The 17531-nt window shown below is 39.8% G+C and overlaps 1 protein-coding gene across 2 annotated transcripts in view; it reads right to left on the bottom strand.

Annotated features, from left to right (window-relative positions):
• The window catches only part of RNF115 (ring finger protein 115), a 73253-nt gene extending 55739 nt beyond the window's left edge, over window positions 1–17514 (bottom strand). The window contains exon 1 of one of the 2 annotated variants that reach the window (XM_045776227.2): window positions 17188–17514. In XM_045776227.2, coding sequence (XP_045632183.1) covers window positions 17188–17289 — 102 coding nt within the window. In that variant the 5' untranslated portion in view covers window positions 17290–17514. The remainder of the gene's footprint in view (window positions 1–17187) is intronic. The other variant, XM_045776228.2, reaches the window with a different exon arrangement.
• Window positions 17515–17531: the final 17 nt, after the last annotated feature.

Consider the following 17531-nt stretch of genomic DNA (forward strand, 5'->3'; position numbering starts at 1 on the left):
CAGACTGTGCTGAGTGTGGAACCCAACTGGGGGCTCGATCTCACAACCTGAGCTGAAACCAAGAGTCAGACACTTAACCAACTGCGCCACCCAGGCACCCCCACATGCTCTTCTGCAATGCGACCTTTTACTCCACCCAATTTGAATCTAGAGTCCCTGGGACTTCTTCGGCTGATAGAATACTGGGCCAGTTCCAGAGAAAGCCATTAACTGCCTGACAGCTTCTGCCTCCTGACTCTTAACACCCTGAGCAGTGACTCAAGTCTGGGCTACTCTGCTGGACTGAGACGCCATGTGGAGAGTACTGAGGTATCAGACACGGACTGGATTAGAAGAGGAAAACATCAGCTTGGAGGTCCAGTCTAGTAGAGCCTTCAGATGGCTCCATCCCTGGGTACTATCTGACCACAAATGCACGAAAGATCCTAAGTGACAGCTGACCAGGTGAACTATGTAAATCCACAGAGACATGAGAGATAATAAATTGTGGCTTTTTTTTTTAGATTTATTTTTTTAGAGAGAGAGTGCAGGGGGTGGGGCAGAGGGAGAGGGAGAGACAATCCTCAAGCAGAGTGCAGGAGGAGAAGGAGAGTGAGAGACAATCCTCAAGCAGACTTCCACTAAGCGCAGAGGCCAATGTGGGACCCAATCCCAGGACCCTGAGATTATGACCTGAGCCAAAATCAAGAGCCGGCCACTCATTCAACTCAGCCACCCAGGCACCCCAATAAATTGTTGTTAAGACACTAAATTTTGGGGGCACCTGGATGGCTCAGTTGGTTAAGCGACTGCCTTTGGCTCAGGTCATGATCCTGGAGTCCTGGGATCGAGTCCCACATCAGGCTTCCAGCTCTGCGGGGAGTCTGCTTCTCCCTCTGACCGTCTTTTCTCCTATGCTTTCTCTCATTCTGTCTCTCTCTCTCTCTCTCTCTCAAATAAATAAATAAAAATCTTTAAAAAAAAAAAAAAAGACACTAAATTTTGGGTGATTTGTTAGGCAGTAACAGAAAGCCAGAACACTGCCCAAGTATTTGAAAAGAACTTTGAATCTTGGTCTTTCTCTCATACTCTTTTCATTACACCACACTGATTAAAAATAACTCTGCTTTTAGAGAAAGTAACAGAAACTATAATTTCCTGAGGACAGGATGAAAAAGTTTATGGTGACGCCAAATGAGGCCTTGGGAATTCAGCAGCCATTCAGCCCCCTCCCTCTCTCACAAGGGAGCATTATCCTGATAAACACACAATCCAAGATCTGAAACCTTCAATCTTACAAACTCAGAAATCTAAGTTAGCAGACCACGAGAAGATCTCTTAGAAAAAGATTCACATAAAAACCAAATTCAGAGACCATGTATATAAAACCCAAAATGCCAATTTACTTTACAACAGCCTAATACACCCATCCCCACCATGAACATAAACCAGATCCTCAAAATCAAGGACCTGGGACTCCTCTCCCCCTAGGCAGCACCAAGGAGAGCACAGCTGATGTTTGCCTCTGACTTTCTTTTCTACTCTTTTACTGCTGACCCACAATTCCCACACCTTCTTCTAAGAGACATACTGTTTCTCCTGACAGAATATGATAAAATTGCTTGGTTATGTTTTCTTAGTTACAATCACAGTTTAGTTTCACCCTATACTGAGATTACAACCAGACTGGATTTTAAGTGCTTATCTGAAGTTACTTCTAAAGATGGCTACTTTACATTTTAATTTTCCTAATTTTTTCCCAGAGGTAATCTTAACCTTAATTTGGGGGAACGTCCATGAATTAAGGTAAATTTGTAAAAGGGTCAAACAGGAACCAAACATAGTCTCTCTCTACCTCTATACTCCTCCCCCACCCAGGCCTTGGCTTTAGAATCATCCTGATACATTCAGATATTCAGATACAGAGTTTTGAATTTTAAGCATAAGGTGTTTGTGTTAGAAGAAAGGAGGAGGGGCAAACCAAGGATAATGATTAGCACCTATATATGTCTGGCATTATAGAAATCTCTCTCCTCTGCTTCAACATTAACATATCAAATCATCACACTAACCCCTCCCCCACCAAAATACTGCCAACATATATAGTCCCCACAGTCACAAAGTCTTATCAAAAAAATTCATTAAGTCATTTCTATCATTTCATCTGTAAAAGAGAAGTATAACAAACCTAGGTTAATTACCCAGAATCATTGGGAATTGGAACCTTGCTGTTTGCACCAAACTAAGCTGCTTTTCCCCTAGGGTCTAAAGTTTATTGTGTAAAACTCTAGTGAAGATACTCAGTAGCAGGTACACTTGAATGAACTGCTTCAGATGTTCCACTGCCTGTTCCATCTAAAAATACCCATAAGCAGAAATATTTTTCACCATTAATCATCTGAATCAGGAACAACTTCCTAAGTGTAGCCTAGTCCTGATGCTCACCCACTTAGAATAGCACAAGAATGCACTTGTAATACTGAAGAGAAAGGGAAAGGGTGGTTTTAATGAATTATTTTCTTTTCCTTCTTTCCTTCCTAATTCAAGGGATCAATTATCAAAAAAAGTGAGGTTTTAGCAGACAATGAACTACAAGCCAAGACTTATTTATATTAAGTCCCACACTGAAATGTGCATTCTCTTGAACTTTATGCAAATTTTATCCAGTATTTATTCCGAATATGAAATAAGACTTTCTACTTATTTCCGAATTCCCACAGCTTTGCTCTTCTACATGTTCACTATCAGCATCTAAGTCATTTTTTTTCTAATTTCAATAAAACAGAAGCCTATTTACCCCAAAGATACAAATGTAGTGATCCTAAGGGGCACCTGCACCCCAAAGTTTATAGCAGCGATGTCCACATAGTTTCCAAACTACGGAAAGAGCCCAGATGTCCACAGACAGATGAATGGATAAAGATGTGGTGTGTGTATATATATATATATACACACACACAAAGGCATACTACTCAGCCATCAAAAAAAATTGCAATCTTGCCATTTGCAATAATGTGGATGGAACTAGAGGATATTAATGCTAAGTGAAATAAGTCAATCGGAGAAAGACAACTATCATATGATCTTATATGTGGAATTCAAGAAACAAAACAGAGGATCATAGGGGAAGGAAGAGAAACATAAAACAAGACAAAATCAGAGAAGACAAACCATAACAAACTCTTAATCATAGGAAACAAACTGAGGGTTGCTGGAGGGGCAGGAGGTGGGGGCATGAGGTAACTGGGTGATGGGCATTAAGGAGGGCTTGTGATGTAATGAGCACTGGGTATTATATAAGACTGATGAATCCCTGAACTCTACCTCTGAAACTAATAATACATTATATGTTAATTGAATTTAAATTAAAAAAATAAAACAGAAGCCTATTTTCTGTCTTGTCTGACAGAAACTAAAATCACAATATTTAGTCATACCCTCTAGTTCATATTGTCTTTGAGTATCACCTGGCAAAACTTCTCACAAATTCCTAATTGGAAGGATCAGGAACACGCACTGTTTGAAACACATCATAGCTCCTAGACCAGAACCCACCACACCTTGAATTTCACGCCACCTCACATCTATAGGTCAAAGACACTACTTTTTTCTAGAAACCTTTTCCATAAATCCCCTATGATTACTTCTTTTCAAACCAAGGTACACTTCTTCCCTTTTCAAAAGCGTCAAGTGTAACCCAAAACAAAGACAACAGAACTCTAGAATTCTGTTTCCAGTTCCAGCATTACAACTTCGTGATCTTTGTGAAGACCTATTTCCCCATCTGTAAAACTAGAGCACAAATGCTGTCCTCATCTACTTGTCTCCCCCAAATCTCCCTCAGGAAAACAAGAAAGTCTCACGCATTCATGTGGCCAACTACTCATTTAAAAGGAAGATCAAAGTTTCCAGTTTAAGCATTTTGAACTCCAAAAATCTTAAATGAATGTTCCCTTGGCTATTACTCAGAAAGAAAATCAGTTTACAAAAAAAAAAAAAAAAAGAGAGAGAAAGAAAGAAAACATCAGGCTACAGTTTTAGTGTTATACAAAGATACCAATACAATTTAAATACTGTTTGAAGAGCTGTCATTCAGTTCCAGGCCAATAAAACCGCTTTGATTTATGGTCTCGCTCCCTAAAGACAGTAACATATACAACCTTCACCATTTTGTTCCTTCATTCCAGGCCATGACTGAACATTGACAATATCAGGAAGTCCAAAGAGAAGTGTCTAATCAACCAATCTTCTCCAGCACATTGTGTAACAAGGCAGAAAATTAGGTCACATGGGACAAAACGTTACTTGACATCAGCTTGATCAGATGAACAAGAAGCCAAATTTTCTAAGAAAAAAAAAAACAGACTAAACTACAAAAATTATCAGAGAAAGTTAACTTCATACAACACAATATAGCCAGAAAAGATTTAGTTATAATGTTTTGTGCCTGCTTCCACTAAAGGCAGTAAGAAGGAGAACAAGCCAGTGGCACAGATATAAAATGGTAAATGATCCAAAAAGTTTGCATTTAACTCTGATGTGTCCCACTGGTTTGGAGGAAAACTTTTATCTTCTTGCATTCAGCTCAGGCTGACAGAATCTTCTTACATAAACTGACAACATTCATTCTCCCAGAAAACATATTTGAAGCTCTCCATTCCAAGCACTGTGGAGAAAAAAGCATGCTTGGTAGGGAAAGAAAAATAACTTGGGATTAAAAGTCACTGAAATCATGTACAAAGTATATGTTCTAATGAAATCACACTTAGGGAAGTAAAGGCCCATAAAACAAACTTCTCTGAATATCCTAATCTTAGGTACTTAGCCTCGAAATAAGAACTGAGCAATGTTTCCCAAGACCCTAAGTGGTTAAAAGTAGTGAATCTGAAGTTCAAACAAAACTGGACCAGAAGCACAGAGAAACAAACCAATTGTGTGAAGTTGGGCAAATCGCACTTCATCAATGAAATAGGTCCTGGAACATAAAGTTTTCAACAAATTGTAGATTCTAATAAACTTTTAATGTGGAACATTTCTTAAACCATGTTCCACAAGATATTAAATCAGTAGTCTGTTAAGAAAAAGAAAAATCTGGGGGCGCCTGGGTGGCACAGCGGTTAAGCGCCTGCCTTTGGCTCAGGGCGTGATCCCGGCGTTATGGGATCGAGCCCCGCATCAGGCTCCTCCGCTATGAGCCTGCTTCTTCCTCTCCCACTCCCCCTGCTTGTGTTCCCTCTCTCGCTGGCTGTCTCTATCTCTGTTAAATAAATAAATAAAATCTTAAAAAAAAAAGAAAAAGAAAAAGAAAAATCTGGAAAGGGTTGGATTAAACAATATTATTAAGTATGTTGTTTTACTGAATGATTTTTCAGAACCATTAATATGCCATTCTGTGTGGTAAAGGGGGAAATGAAGGAATGGAGACAAGAAGATTTAGTATGTAGTCTTCTACCCGATTCATAGTTAAGTCTCCTGGCACACCGTTTTGAGAAACACTGATTTAGACTGATCTCCAGATTTTCGGGTTCCATAAAGCAGTTCAATTTTAAAGCTTTTATTTATTTAAGTAATCTCTGCACTCAACATGGGGCTCAAACTCATGATGCCAAGATCAAGAGTCACATGCTCTTCCAACTGAGCCAGCCAGGCACCCCAAAGCAGTTCAATTTTAAAATTTAAAAATTAGGAACTCAGGGAAGATTGTCAACTTTTCAAGTAAAAACATTAAAAAAAAATAATCAGCTACTATCACCATCATTTCATTTTAAAAGTATCAGTTTAGGGACACCTGGGTGGCTCAGTCAGTTAAGCATCTGCCTTGTCTTAAGTCATGATCCCAGGGTCCTGGGATGGAGCCCTGCGTTAGGCTCTCTGCTCCCTCTGCCTGCCGCTCCCCCTGCTTGTGTGCTCTCTCTCACGCTCTCTCTGACAAATAAATAAAATCTTACAAAAAAAAAAAAGTATCAGTTTAAAACCAAAAAGATAGGAAAAAAGAAGACTTTTAGATTACATTAAGTAATGCCTTTTAAATAAAATAATTTAGCACCACCCTCCTTTCTACCCTGAGCCCACAAGAGCAATCCCTGAACTTCATTTAAATACAATAGTACAGACATTCCAGCAATGAGATAAGAGAACTTTACAAATAGGATCTAATTCACTTCAGGGACTCTCAGGTCAGTAAAGGTCACATACAAACTGGTCAATAAAAGTAGTCATTGAGCTTTAGAAAGTAAAAAAATGAGTTAACTGAAGAACTTTAAAAATAAAAGAAACAAAGATTTTGTAAGAATAGACCTAAAAAAGAAATTATCCCAGGCCAAATCAACCTGTCACAGAATCCCAAGTCTTCAAAAAATGTGGTTTTACTTTATTCAAACAACATTACCAGCATTAAGAGTGTACTGTTTTGTTTCATTTAACAAAGGAAAATCTCAGCACTGCTTTATATTATGATGTCCTCAATCCTAACATTTTCAAGATTGTTCATTATCATAAAACAAGACAATATACTTTGTAACTTACAAAGGAGATTCTTTTTAGAAGTAAAAATCTATATCCTAGTAAGATTAATTTGGGGGGGGGGAATTCAGTGGGTATCACATGATCTCGTGGAAAAACTACAGAACAAATTCCTTCATACAAAACCCAAAAATACCCAAAAGCTCAAATCACTAACCAACAGAGAGGAATAAACACAACTGCTTCATTTTACAGACAAGAAAAACTAAGGCCCTTGAAAGATTCAGTAATGGGGCGCCTGGTCAGTGGGGAGCCTGCTTCCCCCTCTCCCTCTCCCTCTGCAAGCTCCTCCTGGTTGTGCTCTCTCTGTGTCAAATAAACAAAACCTTAAAAAAATAATAATAATAATAATTGCTTTTAGAAAAAAGAAAAGAGAAAGATTCAGTAATTTGTTTAAAGGTTAAAATGAGACTTTTTTTTCCCCACAGTGCTATAATACATTTACATGTAATAAATAAAACCACTTGTAGGAAGGTCTGATAACAGTTGCAAAAGGAGGGCTAATGGTTAGTTTTACAACTTGCAGCCAGTGTGTTTATTCTGAAAGCCCTATCCTTTGAAACAGCTCTTAGACCTAAAATGGGCAAAAATACATTTGCTCTAATGCTAAGATAATCATTACTTTAATCTTTAAACAGAAAGTTCAAAGGAGGAAATATTTAAATCCTAATTCCACTACTCATTTATCCCAACATTTTATGAATCGCCTGACTTCTTGACAGTCTTCCGAGTACAGCTCCTAAAATACAGTAGGCACAAATAGTTCTTGAATGAATGCAAGTAGAGTAGTTATTACTACACGATCTAGTGCCTATATATTTTGATATCATCAAACACAAACCAATTTCTTTTTTTTGTTGTTAAAGATTTTATTTATTTATTTATTTATTTGACAGAGATAGAGACAGAGACAGCCAGCGAGAGAGGGAACACAAGCAGGGGGAGTGGGAGAGGAAGAAGCAGGCTCATAGCAGAAGAGCCTGATGTGGGGCTCGATCCCATAACGCCGGGATCACGCCCTGAGCCGAAGGCAGACGCTTAACCGCTGTGCCACCCAGGTGCCCCACAAACCAATTTCTAAGCGCTGTACTTCACAAATTCAGTGTATATGTGTAACCTCAAAGAAATTATCCAGACTCAATTATACTCAGGAAGAGAAACTGACATACTTCTGGAACCCTTTTATTTTACAGCAGTAGTGTTGCTGGCTGAGATAGACCTATCTACTGAACTTATTGAAAACCTTGGGAACTCTCAATCTGCTCATCTAATACTGACTGTATGTTAAAAAGAAAGCCAGTATTATATTAAAACAAGTCTCCCTCATTGAAGCAGCACCTACACTTGGCACAGAATAACAAACCAGTAATTTTAGGGATTGGTAAGACTGAAAAATTTAGGGAATTCAACACTTTCATGATTATCACTTATTAACATTACTTTCAACCACTTTTTAATCTAAAACATGCAAATTAAGAATAGCAGGAAAATAATTTGCTGAATTTTTATGTTATTAAACAAAAACTAATTGTATCATTATAAATACTTTTCACACTACATCAGCAATTGAAATTAACAGCGATTTTTTTCAAACCAACAGGCTTAATGTACAAAATTTCCATTCCTCAACCTAACTTAACTATGAACACTAATGCCTTTGAACATTCAATAGTGACCGTATTACAAGATCAGAACCTAACAGCTGGCACTATAGATTAAAATCAAAGAACCAACAACTTAATTAAGTTTGTCTGAGAATAAAGTACCTCACACTACCACTTACTACAGAGGATACACCAGAAGCAGCTAAATTCCATTCAACAAATTCAGTTACAAATTACTTTGCTTAAAAAGCAATGAGCTGGGGGGTGCTGGCGGGGGCGGGGGCGGGGGGGACCTCAGTCAGTTAAGCATCTGACTTAGGTTCAGGTTCAGGTCATGATCTCTGGATACTCCCTGCTCAGCAGGGAGTCTGCTTGTCTCTCCACCCCTTCCCCTGCTCCTGCTCGTGTGTACACGTGTGTACACACACACACACACTCTCTCTCTCTTTCTCTCAAATAAATAAAAATATAAATAAATAATAAATTTTAAAAGCCAATCAGCTGTTCATATGGAGGGCAGGTAACTATGGGAAGCTCTTCTACTTATAAGCTATCAGATATACAAACAAAGCTACGTTCAAAAAAACAAGAGGCTCAACTCCAAGTTGCCCCTAACTAATGATAAGTGGTCCATCAGACATTTGCTTTGAGCCAAACTTTTATTCAGTAGTCTACAGGTTTGTGCTTTGTTTTAGGGTGTTTTATGAACACTAGTACCCCCATGATTTTCAACATGTATAAAAGCCAAAAGTGGTAAGAAGAAAAGGTCTACAATTACAATTTCTTCATTCAAAAAATACTTATTGAATGAATACTATGCAGCAGGCACCATTCTAACCACTGATGGAAAAGCAAGTAGCAATAGTAAGAGTGGTGAGGAAATAAATTTAAAGATACACAGGAGGAACTGTCTAAAAGAAAAGTAAACCAAATCTAAAGGCAAAACTCTGAATCTTGCAACATGTGGAAAATATTGCACTAACATAGGAAATAATAAGCTAGAGAAAAGAACAGTAAATGATAAAATAGGAAAATGTTTTCCTGTATGAATAGAAGGCATCCTTAATGAAGAAAATACCATCATCTAGGGGACATTTTTGGATATCTACTTAAGTGTTTTGGCTGTTGCAGCAATTTTAAAAATGCTACTAATCTTGGGCGCCTGGGCAGCGCAGTCGTTAAAGCGTCTGCCTTCCGCTCAGGGCGTGATCCCGGCATTCCGGGATCGAGTCCCACATCGGGCTCCTCCGCTGGGAGCCTGCTTCTTCCTCTCTCACTCGCCTGCTATGTTCCCTCTCTCGCTGGCTGTCTCTCTGTCACATAAATAAATAAAATCTTTAAAAAAAAAAAAAATGCTACTAACATTTAATGGACAGAGGCAGGAACACATAGGAAACTGCAGCACAAATGTATGTTTCTAGTCTCAAACTTCATATGGATAGTTAAATAGATTAAAAAACACCTTTATCAAAGCCTAGGTCCTACCTTCATTCTACATATAAACACCAAGTTCTTCTGTATAATCTGCACTAAATGTCCAGAAAAGCAACTACTGAGTAAAAAAGGAGAAAATTATACTTTATTGGTACCTTTTCCAAGAATTGTTCACCATTCTGATGGTTTGCTTCTCATGGCATTAAAGTTGCAAATACCATTATAACAGTCTACTCAGGAAGCTGTTACATAAATGTTTGGTGCCAATATCTACTACATTACACATATCTTCTTGTTATGGACAACTGAGTATTTACAGACTGAAATGTATATCATTTTGTCATGAATTATTTTATTTTTATTTATTCTTTATCTTACAGCTAGAGAATTTTTTTATTTTAAAAACTGTATGTGTAGGAAAGTTGTACTACGTTTCATTAAAAGGAGCAATTCAAAATATTTATTATAAAAAGAGGGCACTGGGTCTAGCAGGTCTGAGAACCACAAGGCTAGATCAGCATCACTGTAGGATACCTGCAGGTCTCAGTTAACCCAGAAAAAGGCATTAAAGGGCATGTAACTATGGGATTTTCTCTTTATTTTGACAATATAAATTTTAAACATGGTGAAAAGTAACCATAATGACACCTTTACTGGAAGATGGTTCTCTACATTTAGTCTATTCAAATTAAAACAATATCAAAGAAAATGACAAAGAGGTAAATATAGGATACCTTGTCTGTAAGAACTCTGTGACACTTGCTGAAATTCTCAAGGAGAAAGACTACCTACCTACCTTAACAGATTTTCAAGGAAAACAAAACTACCTGGCCTATTTGGGAAAAGAGGCTGGACAATCTATTTAACATACCAGAAAAGTGTGCTCCGCTAAAAATCATGAGAACCAACTCACTTCTGGTTGGTACCCATGCACCTCGACACCTCTAAAGAATTTTGACTTGCTAACAATTGAACTTAAAAGAAGAATTAAAAAAAAATCTTTCAGAATCTAACCTAAAGTTCTGTAGATCAAACTATAAGAACATTTTAGATATAAAATGCTTCTACTATGGCAAAGGCCCTGTTTCTCCACCAAAATAAGTATTTGCTCATTCCTACACTACCTTTCAATCCAAGAGTACATAGCACCACTTCTCTGAGTGCTCACTCAGGCTTCCAAGGGGTGAGCCTCAATATTATTTTACAGTAGTATATACTAAGGTAAACAGAGAGGGTCAGGTGACTCAGCTCTAGTCACCTGAAGTATCAGAACAAGGACTGATAATTCAATTCACCCTCTCAGCCAAGAGTTGAAAGAAACTAAAAGTTTAAACACAAAATCTCCTGAGTTCATGAAACTTCTAAGAGATCTGGAAGAAAAAGAAAGTAAAACCTGATTAATGCTAAGATGAACTATAAAGAAACTAAAAGTTTGGCTTGTTGTCTGCTTTTTGCCTTGTTTTCAAACTGGAATTTCCAGATGTCTTACTAAGTTACAAGTGGTGTTACTACCTCAATTAATTCCCAACTGACAAAAAAATTTGGGTACTTCTCTTTTAGAAGTTGCCCTACAGTGTGTAACTTGAGAGGAGTGATCCAATTCCTCTGGTCTCAGTAACCGCATAGAGAAACTGACCCCAACAGATACAGCTATAATGGAACAGCACGTGCTAACTACTGTTCTAAATAATCCCTCCCATCAGGGTTTTGCTAAAATTATATGGTCTCAATTATCTTACTGAAAATTCTCATCAGTGTCCCAAAATTAGAAACCAAAGCCACATCAGAACAAAACCCTACACACCATGGACACAAGAGGACAATCTCTTTATACTTCTACACCAGGGCTCTTCAACCTCAGCTCTCTTACCATTTGGGGCCCAATAATTCTTTGTTGTGAGGGGCTGTCCTGTGCATTGTAGCATGTTAGCAGCATCCCTGGCCTCTATCCACGAGATGCCAGGAACAACTCTCTCTCCCCCTCCCTGCAATCATGACAACCAAAACTGACTACAGACATTACTAAAGGTTCTCCTGGGGATAACACTGATTCCAGTTGAGAACCACTGTTTTACACCATCTCCTTCATTGCTGCTCATTATTAGGCTGTGACGAGATGAAAAAAAAGTCAGCATCCATAGGCTTATTTTTACCAAATTTGACTACAGAGAATCAGAAGCAATCCACATCTTCTTTCCTCTTCTAATAAGATGGATGTCTGAAAGACCTTAGCATTTCCTCCCTGAATGTACGTAAAGGTCATAAAAAGCCAAGTAAACATAAAGAAACACAAAGTGTTAGCATCCAGTTGGTACTTCCCAAAAAAGTACAAGGGATTTTATCTGCAGTGAGTTTAAGATTTCTGTTCTTCTTCATACTGAAAAAATCCCACAGATTTCCCCAGTATATACATGTCTATGTATCAGTAGAATTTCAAGGCCAGAACTAGCCTTCTACTTATAAGAATATGTATTTCTTATTTCTAGATCCTGGCAGGGAATGTATTTACTGACACTGTATATTCAAACTTCATATGGTTGTACCTATATTTTGTACCACTGGAACCATTTTGATAAAGATCTCACAACAGTAAAGCCACTACTTTTAAATATAACTATTGGGTATCCACCTCATCACATCATTCAAGCAATATTTAATAAGCAACTGCTACATAGTACCACATAGATGCTAGATAATCAAGCAGACTTTTTAGCTGGTGAGTCACCAATAGAAGAATATAAGATATCTAATAATTAAAACCTCTCCAGCCCAGCTCAAATCACTAAATTCCTTCCCAAGTTCAATTAACACCATTAACATTACCTGGACGCTGCTCTGTGATCTTTCTATGAATCATGCAACTTAAAAAAGCAAGCAAGGTCAGTGAGCTTAGAGTTTTAAGAATCACAAAGTCTTTAAGAAATGTATTTTTAAAAATTCCTGTAATTAAAAAAATGAAATGTACTTTTTAGTTACTCTTATTATGGGGTAGTTGGAAAGTTTTCCTGTATTTGAGGCGCCTGGGTAGCTCAGTTGGTTAAGCATCTGACTCTTGGTTTTGGCTCAGGTCATGATCTCAGGATCTTGAGATCCACCCCTACCTCAGGCTCTCCACTGAGATTCTCTGCCTCTCCCTCTGCCCCTCACCTGTTCATGTGTTCTCTCTCTCTCTCTCTCTAAAATAAATCTTTTTTTAAAAAAAAGTTTTCCCATGTTTGAGTCATTACAAGCACAGTACAATGATAATCACTTGTATAGCACCAGGTAAAGGACCAAAGCAAGTAACATTACTTATCCACAAGGATGACATTTTATTAGATCAAAGGTGATATAATAAGGAGATGTGAGAGAACGAAGCCTGTTAATTCCTTCAGGCAGAGTCTCAGAGGTGAATAATACCTTGGCAGTCCTTAATTAGACTGGTCTCTTGTCTGGATTTGGATACTCTGATCTCCATAAAACACTTAAGAATCACCCTAGTCTCATCAATATCAAAAGTAGTTTACTCTGCATATGATTTATCTCACCCATTTAATGAATACTCTACCAGATGCAATCTCAGGTAATATTTTCTGGCCTTGATTTAAAGGGGGACAGGGCAGTGTGGGGATGCAATGACACCTTTACCTTGCATGACACAGACTTCTATGGTATTACTCAGTCATCCCTCAATGTAGCATAGTATCTCCATCAGCCTTGGCTTCACATTGTCTCTCAACAGTCAGGTGAGGTAGAAACTTCTGCTGTGTTTTGTTGTTGTTGTTGTTGTTTTTAAGTAATTTATTTATTTGAGACAGAGAGAGCACAAGCAGGGGGAGTGGAAGGCAGAGGGAAAGGGAGAAGCAGACTCCCCGCTGAGCAGGGAGCCAACGCAGGGCTGGATCCCAAAACCCTGGGATCATGACCTGAGCAGAAGGCAGATGCTTAACTGACTGAGCCACCCAGGCATCCCTCCGAGGTGTTTTGACAATAATTTTAAGTTACCCAAAAATACACAATGCGATTTACCCAACATATGTAAACTTGAAACCCTAAGGGTTTTAAAGCATATAATCAAATTATCTTATTTTAAAATTCAAATTTTACTAAAGTAATTTTCAATGTAAACAGGAAAACGCTTTTCAGTAAGAGAAATTCCTAAATCAACAGCCACTTCTAGAATAGAGATTCTTTCTGTTTTTTAATTTTTATTTATTTAGGAGAGAGAAAGAGCATGGGGGGGTGGAGGCTGAATACCTGCTGAGCAGGGAGCCCAATGCAGGGCTCGAACCCAGGACCCCAAGATCATGACCTGAGTGGAAGGTAAATGCTTAACTAACTGAGCCACCTAGGCGCCCCAACAGAGATTCTTTTTTGATGTCTAATAATAACAGTACCACTGAATATATTTTCATCCTAAAATTCTCTTGATTTCTCCTCATTTCTTTGTATCTTTTTTCTAAATGAATCTTGTGTTCTCTTATCTGGGAGGATCCAAACTAAAGACACACAAAGTTAAAATGGAGGGATCAGGATTAGCAGTAAGACATTATTTCACCAAATTAATTCAACTGAATTTGGCTTAACCTACATAGCATTAGGCATATTACAATCTCTCTCAGAAGTTATAACCAAAATTATTCCTTTTAATACAGACATTAAAGTTAGTTGGGCCGGTGAATCTTTCAGAGTAGTAGGCCTGACAAGAAAAACAATAAACAAAAACCTAAGGGGAGTTTCAGGGCTGAACCACTGGGTAAGCTATTGCTATTGCCTGCACACACTTCCTAATGTATTAAAAAGTGCTACACCCTAGAAACTGGGAAGGGAGACGAAATAAGAATTCCAAAACCCTGCGACTTAATCCCACTGAACACCATCATGATTCTACGGCGGAATAAACCAGCAAGAGATGAGATGGTTCTGAAGCAAGCAGTCCTTCCCACTGAGTGGGTCAAGAAACCCACCTAGCAATATTAGCTCATTAAAAGCTGACAGTAAAACTCAATACTCCACCTCTGGAGTTCAGAGAGGACAGCACTCGGGAATGACTACTTTTGCGATCCATCCTGCGATCCAATTAACAAAAGAGTAAGCACCCTTTTGAGATGCAAATTAAATCAAGACAAAGGAAAACTTTATTCCAGATTACCTGGGTCCCCCCCCCCCAAGACATCTGGTTTCCCGTAACATTCTTCCAATTCAAGAAACAATGCATGCCTACCGTATGCTGAGTACTTACAATGAAGGAATCTCAAGTTCACATAAAAAATTACTTTTATAAAACTCTTCAATGTTTTCCTATATATATGAAAATCGTATTACTGATTTAGTTTTGAGCTAGTTTTTCGGGAGCAGAGTCAGATTTGTACCGAACCAGATACTTATCTGATCTGATCATTCTTACAACCAACATGTTCAAGGTGACAGCTTAGTTAATAACGATGGCCATGAAACAAGATGAAACTCACTGGCTCATGTATGAATCAAAACTATAACCCTGACCTCACTGCACCTTTTCCTAGAAGCATGGCAACAATGATTTACTAAATGTTTCTTCCTTCTTCCTCAATTTACTCTTTTCTACAGTCTACACTGTTCTCCTGAATCTGAATTCTACCTTTCCTTCAAAACTCAATTTAAATCCTATCTCAACTGTCACTTCTGCCCTGACTTCACATCACCAATGCTACCGTCCGCCCTCTCACTGAATTCTAAATCACGGACTATCCACCCTCATTCACCTATGTTGCTACTTCTTCCATGTTTGGTCTTGTCTTTCCAACAAAATTAAGGTCCTGAAGGGCAGGAACCACATATTCCTTGGTATTGCCTCCAGGACATTCAGCTGAGAACTTTGTAAGTATGCAGAAGTATTCAATTTACACATCAGGCATGACAGATAATAAATGAAACTAAAAAAGGTCAAGAACTTCTCCTCCGGGCATCAAACTAAGGCTTATAAAAACACCTACCAACTCTTTCAAACTATCCCTTTTCAAGAGCATGAAGTGGGGACTTGAGATGTTAAGAAGAGAAGATATAATAAGTTGTGGGAAGTTAGACTGTTTTATCACTCTTAAAGGCAAACAGTGAACAGCACTTAAAGATCAGAAGACCGCAATGTTCAACAAGGGATCACATTCAGCATGTCACTGGCCACACACATACTGGCTGAATTCTCCCTCTCTGTGGTTAGCGAGTTCTGGAGGCTCTGGTGTCCACTGGCAAAAAACAAAACAAAACAAACAAACAAAAAACAAGGCACCTGCTTTCTTAGCACTGAAATATAACAAAAAGCACGCGCACACACACACATAGCTGAATCAGCAAGCCAAAGCAAAATAGCACATAGATGAAACTATGACCCTGGAGGGTGTGGGGCAAATGGAGGAAAGAAAATGCCATAAAAGCCTGAAAAAACACCATTTTGGGGTGAAAAGGCTAAAATACCCTTGAGACACTTATTCACTAGACTCCACTTGTGTTTCTGAGGAATAAGACATGCATGCAGGCACACTTCAGGACGATTTCTCAGACTCTATCTAAGATAGTAAATAACAGAGGTGAGTTGTTAATGTAGCCACCCTGTCTTAAGGCTGAACTGGATATTTCCAAGGAGAAGAACAACCATAACTAATTCTAAAGATAGGTGGCCAAGGGCAGATTTAACATTCACCCTTATGGGTCTCCCTGCAGTAGTTTATAACCCAACCCAAAAGAGCTGGGTTTGGAGTGTGGTAGCTGGCTAGCCTGCTGCAGAAGCACATTCTTCACAACCGTAGCACCAACTCTCCAGGGGCTAACAGACAATCCGGCAAAAACTGGTAAAAAAAAACAATTTTGTGTCAAAGGATGCAGTCCCCAGCATTCCATCCTGGATCTTTTTATTAAGCGAAGAGACAGAATAGGGGAAGGGGCGGGGAAGGGAGGTGATGCTAAAGACACTGGCAGCAGGACAACCAAAATAACCAAGTTGCAACAATATGTTCTGCCTTCTTCCTAAAGCCATTTCCTTCAATAGTGACAGGGAGCACAGGCAGTCTGCAAGTCATTAGTATACTTGTTTTCACTTTCACAAGAACCCTGGGAACCCCTGAAGAGCAAAATCCTCCTCACCTCCCTACAGTTACCTTCCAACCCTCTCTTTCTCTTCCTGCTTTCTTCCTTCCTTCCCTAGAGACAACCGAATAGGGACAATCCTCAGCAATCCGCTATTTGGCTCCACTGGGGATGGGGGAGGGGGATTTGGGTAAAAGTGGAAAAAGCCATAAAGGAGAAGCAACTGCAGAAAGGGTATCGAGAGGGGGAAAGAGAGGTCAACGTGGGAAGGAGACAAGGTGAAAGAGAGTGAAAGAAAACTGAGGGGAGAGTTATCAGAGAACTTGCTAAGAAAGACAAAAAGATGAAGGGGGACAGGTGAAGGGAGGAGAGGGAGTGAGGGGCAGGTGGAACATCCCAGGGGGACATGGGCTAGGCGAGAGTTCCGGAGCCAGGGCCGGGACGCCCGGGATTTGGGGCCAGCGACCAGAGAACAGTGAGCAAGAGGGTATTTGGGTGACCGGTGTCAGAGAAATCAGGGCTGTGCGAGAAGCTGAAGACACATTCGGGGACTTCGGGGCGAAGAATCCACGCGGATGCCCAAGCGCAGAGGGCACGGGGCTCTTACCGGTAGTTTGGGGCTGACCTCGCCCTTGCAAAAGTGGCAGAAAAACCGGTGCGCGGCGACAGCGGCGCCTGCGCCCGCCCCGGCCGCCGAGGCCTCCGCCATCTTTCTCTTCCGCCGCGGCTGTCCGAGAGGGCAGCGGCCCGTCCCTTGCCAGGCCGCTACCTCCCGGCTGCGGTCACCCCTTCGGCCGCCGCCGCTTCCTCAGTGCGGCCGGCCGCTCCAGAGCCCGCGTCGGTCACGTGAGTCCGCTGGGCCCAGCTAGCCGGCGGCGCGGACGGCGACCCCGCGGCCCGCCTCCCAGCACCAAAGAGGCGCAGGAAGGAGAGTCCGCCCGCCGCAGCCCG

The sequence above is a fragment of the Ursus americanus genome, chromosome 12, assembly GCF_024610735.1.
Source record: "Ursus americanus isolate L20-20 chromosome 12, mUrsAme1.1.p, whole genome shotgun sequence".
Lineage (NCBI taxonomy): Eukaryota > Metazoa > Chordata > Mammalia > Carnivora > Ursidae > Ursus > Ursus americanus.